Source organism: Odocoileus virginianus, chromosome 32 (assembly GCF_023699985.2).
Source record: "Odocoileus virginianus isolate 20LAN1187 ecotype Illinois chromosome 32, Ovbor_1.2, whole genome shotgun sequence".
Classification (NCBI taxonomy): domain Eukaryota; kingdom Metazoa; phylum Chordata; class Mammalia; order Artiodactyla; family Cervidae; genus Odocoileus; species Odocoileus virginianus.
This window is the reverse complement of record NC_069705.1, coordinates 29,163,756-29,175,797: the sequence shown is the minus strand read 5'-3', so window position 1 is coordinate 29,175,797 and position 12,042 is coordinate 29,163,756. Positions and strand designations below refer to the sequence as shown.

General features: G+C 43.9%; 1 protein-coding gene across 4 annotated transcripts in view; it reads left to right on the top strand.

Annotated features, from left to right (window-relative positions):
* The window catches only part of STOX2 (storkhead box 2), a 110,904-nt gene that overhangs the window by 69,022 nt on the left and 29,840 nt on the right, over positions 1-12,042 (top strand). The window contains exon 2 of one of the 4 annotated variants that reach the window (XM_070460088.1): positions 9,394-9,513. The exons of the other annotated variants lie outside the window; for them this stretch is intronic. Coding sequence (XP_070316189.1) covers positions 9,489-9,513 — 25 coding nt within the window. The 5' untranslated portion in view covers positions 9,394-9,488. The remainder of the gene's footprint in view (positions 1-9,393; positions 9,514-12,042) is intronic. 4 annotated transcript variants of the gene reach the window in all.

Here is a 12,042-nt window from a genome sequence, read left to right as displayed (position 1 = left end):
CATATACAATCTGAACCCTGTTCTCATTCTAGGAATAGGGATTGAGGAGCCATTAGCAGTCAGCCCAGGGCATACTGAAATGGCAGGAAAGCTGTCCATGGAAAGACTCAAGGTCTCTGAAGCCTGGGCTGGTTTTTGGGTCCCAATAGGAAATACCCATATAACCCAGCATGCCGAGTTCAGCTTCGTGAGGGGAAGGTTTGGCCAGTATTCCTTTACTTTCTCGTCATCTGGACCTAGTTTCAGTCATTTTCCCCCTCTTATTCATGGTTTTCGTGGGGAAGAATTGTGATACCTTCTTTTCATGTGTGTTTACTTTTCATTCCTTAGTTAATTGGAAGCACCTTGAGGTCAGAGGTTAGTTCTGCAGATATGTCTCCTTTGAAAAAATATGGCAGCTTTTGCGACTTTCATATTTTTTCCCCTGATTCCATCTTAGGAAAGGATAACTCCACATAGAGGAGGAAGGATAACTTAGTCGTAATTAAATAAGCCAGTGATAAAGGAATTCACTTTTCAGCTGTTTGACCTTCTAACTAATTCCAGTGAAAAAGAGATCTAGGACTCAGTAATGGTGTATCTTTAAAGCAACAGAGAAATGAGGATGATAACTTTGAAAGCTAATTGGGAGATACCCTTTCAGGTGTATTTTCAAATGTAGTTGCTGCTTCTCAAATTGGAGGCATATTTGCCTCCAGGGACCAGGGCCCCCACTGAAGGTTTCAACAACTTCAACATCATCATGGACAGTCTTCCTTAGAGGGTCAGTTCACCTATAAATTTGGAGAAATAATCTTGAATGGCGTTCAATGGATAATGGCTTTTATAATTTTTATTGTTAAGACAGAAGCAATCTATTAGAGAGTATAATCCACAGCTTGTGTGAATTTCAGGGAGACTTCAAGACAGAATGATTTTTTTCCTGTGTTTTGAAAACTTTTCTGGGCATCCTGTCACTCTCCTGTGCAATGGAAAATACGATGTAGAAATATCTGAGATGCATTCAGGTGTGTTAGAAATGAAGTCTACAAATCCAAATGCTGTTGTAATAAAAGCATAATTTTGAGAAGGGTAACCTCTCATTTCCCCATGCTTCTCCATAGTTTTCTTACCAGTTAATATCAAGACATCATATTTCAACTCTTGTCTTCTAAACGGGAGACTCACAGGCTCTCAGTTTTCCTTACTTTACTCTTATCTTTTTCCTTCCTTGCCTCCTTTGGACATTGATTAGAAGAACTGTGAGCAGAAAAACAATCCATCCCACAGTGCAGTATGGAAAATTGCACATCTGCCTCCTTAATTTATAGTATCATATCCAGAGTGATCTGGAGAAGCCTTAGAATTTGCTTTTCTTTGAATAAATTGTACAGGATGTTGTGGAATAAGAGAGCGATGTCTGCACTGAGGCCCAGGAGGTCCAGATGCTTATCCTAATGTTACTACTAACTCTGTGTAACCTTGGGTAAGTCATCTCCCCACTTGAACCCTAGGGTTATCTTCAGTCAAATGATTATGTACTAGATGACTTTCTGTCTTCTCCAGCTCTAAAATGCCATTATTCTGTGTTCCTGATGCTGGGAAAGATTGAAGGCAAAAGAAGAAGAGGGCGGCAGAGAGTGAGATGGTTGGATGGCAATATCAAGTCAATGACCATGAGTTTGAGCAAACTCCAGGAGATGGTGAAGGACAGGGAAGCCTGGCATGCTGCTGTCCATGGGGTCACAAAGAATCGGATATGACTTAGTGACTGAACAGACAACAGAATCCTATGAGAAGTGACTGATCCAGAGAGGTTTGAGGATTTTAAGTTATGTAGATTAGCCATGCTCTTCACTGTGTGTGGACATTGGTGCTCGCTAACACTTGTAGGGATACCACGTGTATTCGTTCTTTAAATATTTAGTTTCCTTGCCTGGACCGTGCTGCATTGAATCCAACTTTAATTGAAATTGTTTCTTCTACCTTAATAAAAAGGCACATAACTTAGTAAACCCAGGGCTATAAAGGCTTTGGAAACTTTGGAGCATTCTGTTTCTGAAACCACTTTCACTGAAGTTTTAATTTGTGCCTGTTCCCCAGCTTTCATCCAACCAGCAAAGTCTGAGCTCTTATCGGTGCCCAGAGAATTTTGTCTAGAGGGTTCTGTCTTTTCCCTTTATTTCTCAATTTGAGCTATTGTTTTACCCTGGACTCTGCTCCAAACCGTAGAGCAGACCATAGCACATACAGTTGGGTAGTCTCTGGGCAAGTGGTGTTAGGTGTACACAGTACTTCTAGAAATGCGCTTCTGATGGTATTCTAACAATTCACGCTGGATGTTTTGGACAGGTCCTTTTGTGGAACAGGGAAGCATGTCACTTGTCTGTGCCTCTCAGCCCTCTTTGCATCTTATTGGCCTCTCATCACAGGCTCTTCCCTTGTTGCAGGAATTAATTATCTTCTCTCTATGGACGCATCCCATACCCTGTTGCCGGAGTAACCTAAACTTTTCAGCATCAGTAGCATCACTCGCCTTCGTAAACCTTTAATGACTTTCTCTTAGAATTTCATGTTCTTCAAAATTGTACCTAGCCCGACCCACCGTTCAGCTTCATCTCCACCCGTCTCCTCCATGAATCTACCTGTGCCAGCCATGCTAGATAGACCAGCGGCCATGCTCCAAAACCTCCTGGATGCTCTACTTCACATCATCACCCTGCACACTGCTTCACTCCTTGGAGAGGCGTCCTTGACTTTTCTCTTCCTCCCCTCGTCCTTACCCGTCTTCCAAGTCCTTTAACTGCTGCCTCCTTCCTGAAGCGCTGCTCAGTTGCCACCATGCTTCCTTGCCATCTTTCTCCTGTATCAGAAATAACCATCTTTCTTTGTTCTCGTGGCACGCTGTCCCTCTTTGCCTTGAATGGCTCAGACATTGGTGCAAAGCTGTGAGGAGGGGAGCTGTAACTTCAACTTTGTACTGACCTCAGGGACAAGCAAGAGAGGCTTACACATTGTATTTCATAAATGTTTGACACATTGTGTTTCATAAATGTTTGACACATTGTATTTCATAAATGTTTGTTGAGTTAATTACATTGAGTTAGGGTGGGTTTAATATAGTATTGCTGGACTAGGATTTGGACTGGGAGTGTGGGACTAGCAGATGTAAACTTTTACACACAGGACAGATAAACAACAAGCTCCGACTGTCTAGCACAAGGCACTATGGTCGATATCCTATGGTAAGTCATAATAGAAAAGAATATTTAAAAAGAATGCCTCTATGTGTATAATTGAGTCACTTTGCCGTACAGCAGACATTGGCATAACACTGTAAGTCAGCTAAACTTCAATTTTAGGAAAAGAATGTGTCTGTGAAATAACAGAGCATGCAAAAGTCCTTTTCACGGAGCTCCGGTTCTCCCTGATGGTAGCCCTTTCCCCCTTGTCCAGATTCTAGGACGAGCTGGCCCCTCCCTTGAAGCCATTCCCGACTGTGTCAGCCCAGGTTCTTTCTCCCAGATTTTTTTTAAAAAATTAATTTATTTATTTAAAGTGGAGGCTAATTACTTTACAATATTATGGTGGTTTTTGCCATACATTGACATGAATCAGCCATGGGTGTACATGTACATGTGTTCCCCATCCTGAACCCCCCTGCCACCTCCCTCCCCATCCCATCCCTCAGGGTCGTCCCAGTGCACCAGCCCTGAGCACCCTGTCTCATGCATCGAACCTGGACTGGTGATCTATTTCACATATGGTAATATACATGTTTCAATGCTATTCTCTCAAATCATCCCACCCTCGCCTTCTCCCACACAGTCCAGATGGAATGGATAAGAAAGCTGTGGTACATATACACAATGGAATATTACACAGCTATTAAAAAGAATGCATTTGAATCAGTTCTAATGAGGTGGATGAAACTGGAGCCTATTATACAGAATGAAGTAAGTCAGAAAGAAAAACACCAATACAGTATATTAATGCATATGTATGGAATCTAGAAAGATGGTAGCGATGACCCTGTATGTGAGACAGCAAAAGAGATACAGATCTCCCAGATTTTTAGAGGCACCTGTTTGCTACCTGTTCCTCCCTTTGGAAGACACTGTTGTATTCTTGGTGTTTTTTATATGTGACTATCTTAGCTCCTTGAGTGCACTAGAAGCCTCTGGAGAGTGGAGACCATGTCATCTGTTCATGAAAAAGTTTGTGTACCCATGTAAATATTCAGTGTATGTGTGCATGCTAAGTTGCTTCAGTTGTGTCTGACTCTGTGCGACCCCATGGACTGTAGCCCACCAGGCTCCTCTGTCCATGGGATTCTCTTGGCAAGAATACTGGAGTGGGTCGCCATGCCCTCCTCCAGGGATCTTCCCGACCCAGGGATCAAACCTGTGTCTGTTATGTCTCCTGCATTTGCAGGCGGGTTCTTTACCACTAGCGCCACCTGGGAAGCCCCTACCTTAAATGCAGTATTTTAAATATTTGCAGTTAGACCCCCAGTGTGGTGGTTTAGTTGCTAAGTTGTGTCTGACTCTCTGCAACCCCATGGACTGTAGCCCGCCAGGCTCCTCTGTCCATGGGATTCTCCAGGCAAGAATACTGGAGTGGGTTGCCATTTCCTTCTCCAATAAGTATCTTTAATTGATTTGAGAATGTTCGGCGCTCTCTGCTTTATCTCTGCTTTATCAAGTACAATCACCGTAAGAGCACGATCTACCATTAGTCATCCTTGTTTTTGAAGGATCCTGAGTGTCTGAGTCAGGACTGGTGATGCTACTTAAGCCTCTGCCGAGGAACCAGTCACATGTCCAGCGAAGCCTCTGCCCACACCTCATCCACCAAGGAAATCACCTCTGCGATATTCTATATGATGTTTGTAGATCATTACTGTGACACCGAAGCTGTTGTTCAAAGGAGCACGAGGCAGAGGAGAAGGAGTGCGAATTATGTCTGCAGGAGATGCTGGCATTCGTCTCTCCATCAGAGACTGGCACAGGAGACAGCAGAGTGCCTTGCCTTCGCATCAGCCTCAACTCTGTTTCTGAGTTCAGGCTAACGCGTGTGCATCAGAAGCTCGTCTTCTTACTAGTAGGACCACAGAGTGAGCTTGTGCTTGTGGTTTTGGTAGGTGAGTTACGCTCCTTTGCACGGCCATTCGGTAATAGTCTGCAGCTGAGGCTGGAACACACTCCATCAGGGGCTGGAAAACTGAGCAAAGGCAACCGCTGCTAAAGGGACCCAGCCTGGGGGCCTCACGTTGCTGGTCTCATGTGCTAATGAGGTGAGCTGGCTTCCCTTTAAAGGGAAAAATTTAAGGATTGAAAAAAAAAATTGTTTCCACTGGTTATTTTATTATAATAGTTGAGAGGCAGACTCTAAGGCCTACTGCCCCAGGTTCAGATCTGGCCTCTGCCACTTAATCAGTTGTGGAAGCTTGAAGAATCTTTTTTTTTTTTTAATGGTGATCATAGAGACTTCCCTGGTGGGTCCAGTGGTTAAGACTCCAAGCTTCCAATGCAAGGGTCACGGGTTTGATCTCTGATTTGGGAAGTGAGATTCCACATGCCTCAAGATGAGGCCAAAAAAAATTTTTTTTGTTTAAGAATGCACTAGAAAATAAAGTTTAAAGAATGGCGATAACATCAATACTTATCTTGCCAAAAAAGGGATAAATGTATATGTATGGCTGATTCACTCTGCTACATAGCAAAAACTAACATGACATTGTAAAGCATTATATGCCAATAAAAAAGGTGGAAAGTATTATTTAAAAGATTAATAAAGATTCACAATCTAAATTAAAAAAAATAACAGTACTTACCTTATTGGGTCCTTGTAAAGTTTGGATAAATATCTGTATATGGGCAGAGTAGGCCCACATAGAGATGGAAATATACATGTTTGGTATTAGAAAATCTGAATATATTTTTAGTTGTAATTTTCTGTCCCTTTTCTTTGAACATTTGTTGTTGTTGTTTTTTCTTTATGCATTTATTCAACCTTGTCTGTGTCATAGAGGAAACTTGAGTTTTTAGCTGTCAAGAGGTGGTCCAGTGTCTCGAACTTCTTCCCAAGATGCTCTTAAATGGTCAGAGGTCACGATATCTCAATTTAGATCTTAACTTTTACTTAGTACATCATCGCTGTCTTAAGTGCAGGGTTTATTTATTAGGCATGGCTTTGGGCTTTATGGGCTTCCCTGGTGACTTAGACAGTAGAGAATCTGCCTGAAATTTGGGAGACCTACATTTGATCTCTGGGTCAGGAAGATCCCCTAGAGAAGGGAATGGTAACCCACTGCAGTATTCTTGCCTGGAGAATCTCATGGACCGAGGAGCCTGTTGGGCTACAGTCCTTGGGGTCACAGAGTTGGACATGACTAAGTGACTAACACAACACTTTTGGACCTTATAGTGATCAGACTGTGCCTAAGAGGAATGGGCTGAGTTAGATGGATTTTGGTGGATTTATAATGACCACCAGCAGAACCAAGCTCAGAGACAGTTGAGTAAAGGTGACCTGACTTGGTGGTGGTGGGCTGCAGGCTGTCATTGTTATGGATGGAGCCCAGGGCACATGTCCAATGAGGGGAATTAATACCTCCTGGAAGGGAAAATTGCCATCAGACCATTTCTGATGTCTAAGGCATCATTGATGAGGTTTTCTTTTTTTTTTAAGTTGGATCAATGAGACCTCATTTAATCACAGATAATGTAGAAAAGTTCTCTGGGGGTTGACAATGTGACTATAGCCAAAAGCCTACCACTGTCTCAGACCAAGTGTATATAGAGTTCAGAGTGGGGAAGTTGAGGGTGCCATGGGGAGACATCTAAAGTCTACCTGAGTCTTCATATAGTTTTACAGGGAGATTGATATGCCCGAGTGGGAGCAAAGGCAGAAGCCATGAGGGCAGAAAGTTCGCGAAGGATCCGCTGGAAGAGGGAGCTGAAGAAGCTTTGTTTAACCATGTTGAGATCACAAGTACCAGTGGATCCATAAATGCACATAGACTGTGTGTACTTACCTGTGGTGTCCCAGACGCTGGGCAGTGAGCAAGGAGATGGCTTGGAACGTAGGGACAGGATTATTATTGGAGCCGCTGGATGAGTTGTCAGACAGATTTCTACACTGTTTAGTTTTCTGAGAGCAGGATGGGAACTGCTGTGTGGGGTTACAGAACTCCGTGGGGAAAGCCTTCACCAGAGGATGTGAATGACTTGGACGAGGCCCGAGCTCTGTGGAATGGGGTCCTTGAAGATGGGCTGGGTGATTCCCTGGTGGTCCAGTGGTTAGGACTCTGCGCTCCCACTGCAGGAGTGTGGGTTCCATCCCTGTTGGAGAACTACGATCCCGCGTGCCATGGAGCCGAGCCAAAAAATAAACAAATAAATAGAAATTTTAGAGACAGGCTAAATCACAGGAGTGAAGAGATGACATGATACTGTTGAGGCTTTAGCCTGGTGATCTTGCTAACTCGGAGCTGCGGGATAGTCTTACTGAGAGATGCATGACATTTTTGTGCTTCCCAACCCCAGTCTCGTCCTGCGCTTCATCCTTATGGTCGGTTAGCTACTGGAGAGGATGGGGGAGAATTTGTGGTGCAGGCATCCTTGGCTACCCAAATCTACTTCCATTCTGAGTAGGGGATAATTTACCTTTATCATCTCTTTGGTTTCTGAGCAGAGCTAGTGAGAGGTGCCTGCCTGGGTATTATTTTGTTTGGAGGAATGAACACACCATCATTCACGTCTCTCAATTATTCTGTCCCTCTTGGACTCCATTTTTCTCTGGTTTTAACGTGATGGTCAGCGTTCCTCTCCTCCCGTCTCTTCCTGTCCTCCCCCCGCCCCCCACCCTCTTTGCATGTCCAGCCATCTCTGTGTCGTTTCTTGTAAATAGAGATGAATCATTCTTCTCCATGGTCCTGTCTAAATGAGTTCCTCCGCGTGTATGTGTGTCTGTGGGTGTGTAAATACAATGTGCACACGTGCCAGTGCCCGAGGGGCTCGGCTTGGGGCTCATCCGCGCGTGTGGTGTGGTACAGACAGTGCAGTGAAAACTATATATTTTGGCACAGATCTGGAAGGGATCGTGTGTGTGTGTGTGTGTGTGTGTGTGTGTGTGTGTGTGTGCGTGCACTCGAGCCTTCCTGATCTGAGGCACAGCGATTCTTAAAAGGAAAAGAGAAAAGCAGAGGGAGCAGCGCTGTAAGAGAAATCGTATGCACTCATCCCACCCCGTGCAATTCCGGTGGCAGTGGGAGCCGGGGGCTCCGCACGCCGAGAACGAGCTCTTGACACAGTGACCTCATTCCCCACGCCGCCCTCCTGGCGGGTGAAGCCGCGCCGGCTCCCCGGCCGCCTCTGCCGCAAGGCCGCCGGCGCCGCGTCCGGAATGATGCGACCCGGGCTTGCGAGGACTTGCCCGGCAACTGGAATTTATGACAAAAAAGAGCTCGCTGCAGCTAAACTCTGATCCAGGGTACGGGGGCTCACCGCCTGTTACACACAGGAGGGAGACACGTCCTTCTCTGCCATGAAAAGCCAGTCTTAAAAAAAAAAGGAACCAAAAAAAAAAAAAAAAAGCGCATGTGTCAGGTTTATAATTACGAACTGGTGAGTATACGTTGCCAGATCAATGTTCGTGTGTGCGTGTTTTTTCTCCAAGTCCGGACTTTTTTCTGTTTTTATGATGAAGATCTGCATTGGGGTTCAGTGCGTGGGAGGGGGCCTGGGCCACCCTTGGAGAGGACCATGTGCCCCTGGCGGCCCCCAGCCCCCCGGGGGTGGGGCGGGGGGGTGCGATCCCAGCCCCAAAACCTCTGCTCGGCACAGACAAAGGAGCCCATACTGACAGTCGGAGGCTGTAGCTTTTCTTGGAGTGATGACTCATTTCAGCTCACAAAGGATTCTGGGCAGGGTAATGAAGAATCAGGTTGGCTGATCCGTGCCTATGACTTCACTTTGCAGAGAACAGGCAGAAAAGGAGTGACACTGCAGATTCCCAAGGCACTGCAGTGGGCTGTCGGCTCAGGGCCCCCAGGGGCCAGTGATGGCCAGGGCGTGGGCATGGGCTGGGATGCCAGCTATTCCGGCAAACAGGAACTGGGAAGGAAAAAGAAGATGATTTTTTCCCCCTAAAATCATGACCAGTAAAGTCCATTCACAAAGCCTTTTCAAGGTGCTTTTTGTGCCAAGCTTTTGCACTGAATTTGTGCCAGGATCTCAAGACCTGAATTGTCAGAAGAGCTGAGAGTTCTGGAACTTATTTATTTTTTCAAGTAGATGTACTCAGGTAAAGTACCAGATCCCTGTGGGGTCCATGGGCCCTCGGTAGCCCTTCTGAAATGCTCATTTAGAATATTATGACTGGAAAGTTTACTCTCTCTTCTTATTCCAGATTCTAGGACGTCCGTTTCTGTTACTGGCTCCTTTTTGTGCCTGAATGCTACCCCCTAGCATGCACCAGGCTTTAGCGCCAAAGCTACCTGGGGGATGGAGCCAGTCCAGAAAGGGTCAGGTAGGTCTCCCCTCGTTTTCTTTCAAGAGTTGTTGTGTGCAAAGAAATACGGTCAAATGTCTGCAGCCCCTTGGATAAGGGTGTCCTGTCCCCTGAAATGTGAGCTTGCTGCAATAATCCCTCTGCAGTCTCAGTCTTAGGCAGGAGAGGTGCCCTGTGGAGGTGACCCCGAGATGCCACCTCCGCAGCCTGATTCATCCCAGCCTCACATCAGAAACCAGAGTCAACTGTAGGATATGTGAGTTGGAAATAATTAAACAGCTCCACATTTCCATCAGCTATAATAGATCTCTTTCACCCCCTCTGATGGAGGTATTCAGTAAACATTATTTGTAAACTTCTTCTTCTCAATGTCGTCCCTAAATAGCGTTCGTGTATTATTTGGCCTGTTAACCTATATGCGATGCACTGAAGTCCCAGAAAGCCTTATTTATATGCTCAGGGGCTGTTTCCAGCACTAACATCAGACACAGGTTGCTATTAACTGCTCAGGAAGTAAGCATATCTCATCATCGTCTGTTTTAGGATCCAGGTGATTAGAGGGCTGTTTTCTTACAACATCCATGGACTTTTCACACAAAAGCTCTTTTTAAAAAACAAAAAACAGCGAGACTGTAAAATTTGGTTCTCAAAGGTACATTACATGCTCCAAAGTGAAACTTAGCAAATCTGTAAGCATGGTTTTACCATCTCATCAAATTGATGGTTTTAGCACTTTCTAGTGAAAAATATTTCTGAGGGTCTTAAATGCAATTTGTGATAATAACTAGAACATTTTAAAATAGTACAAACCATACATTGGGCAGGCCCCTTGAACATCTCTTTGCTCTCATATCCACCCCCATAGTTCACCCTTTCACTGAAGGAAAGAATGCTTGTTTTCTTTCTTCATTGTGAAGTTGTGTCTTCCTTGTGACTAATACTTGGCATCTTCAAAGCAAAGTTGAGGATGTTGAGTCAGTTTCAAAGGATGTTTGGTCACGTCATACCATATTGAGAATATAATGTCCCCACACCCATCAATTCTGCTCATTCTTAAAGACCTTATTCAAAATCTGCCTCCCACAGAAGAGTTTCTCTGATTGTAGGAGGTCATTTCTTAGTCCTGTTTAAGAATTAACTTCTCTAGATAGATAGATGGATAGATATAATTAGGCCAGATTCCTATTATAGGAATTAACTGCTAGCCATTCAAGTATTTTCTTCTTATATCTCTTCCAAGCATGTGTGAAACAGTAATTTGAACATATTATAATTGCTTGTATTTTTACACATTTATATCATGTTTCCCCATATAAATTGTAAGCCCGCTGAAGACAAAGATCAAGATTTGTGCCTTCCTCTACGGTTCATTTCTCCTAGCAGTTGCCTACACATGGAAAGTGGGCAGTAAGTAGTTGATTAAGAACAGAGATAATTAAGCATTAATTTATCATAGAGGGTGAGAATGCTATTTGTTCATTTTAACAGTCTTCCCTGGGATAGTTTAATGCTGAGGTAGACCTCAGGAGTTAAGTATGTAACTCTAGAGATGATGATTGTTCTTACCTTAAGGTATGTTTACAGACAGCACCTTACACTGCTGGTAAAGAATTGTTGTTGTTAAGACCAAATGTGAAGGTGAGTCCCTTAAATATGGACACTGGTTATAATTTACTTGAATAAGAATAGTAATATTATTGGACAGACTGTTCTTAGGTAGGGAGTAAGTTTCCATGGTGGCTCAGATGGTAAAGAATCTGGCTGCAATCCAGGAGACCCGTGTTGGATCCCTGGTTTGGGAAGATCCCCTGGAGAAGGAAATGGCACACCACTACAGTGTTCTTGCCTGGAGAATTCCATGGGCAGAGGAGCCTGGCAGGCTAAGGTCCATGGGGTCACAAAGAGTCAGATACAACTGAGTGACTATCACTCATCATGTTAAATTCTGATGTTTTGTATGGAAGTCACTTTTTTGAATTCTATAGGATGTTTTCCTTAGAGGAAATGATCATGGTGACTCTTTGCATCCCAGGTTCCATTAGAAATTATTTAACTCCTAGCATCACTGATCTTCAGCACATAAGGGTACTGAAGTGCTGAGTTTCCTTTCCCTTTCTTAGGTAAAAGATTGGCCCAGCCAAAAATCTTAAAATAGGCCAATTTTCTCTATATCCCTGTGACTCTGTCCAAACAATTTCACGTCTTTTAATGTTTTTCTGTTTCCACAATCCCTGTGTAATGCATATTTCCCAATCCTTTCCAGACCAATAATACATCCTAAATGCTATATATTATAATATGTTGTATCTTAACTTTTCTGCCTCCGTCACTCTGTGCCCATGCTCACAGGTGAGAATCAAGAGGTGAGCAATCTTATCAGTCTAATTCATGCCAGAGTGAGAAAGACTACTGCCCTCTCTCTTTCCAACTGATGCCTTAGATTATTTCTTAAAAGCTTTCTTTAAAGGATAAAATTATTTTTCATTAGTAGAAACTCAAACATCATAAAAAGAGTAAATTGAATAAATTTAGGTGGGCTTGGGGATG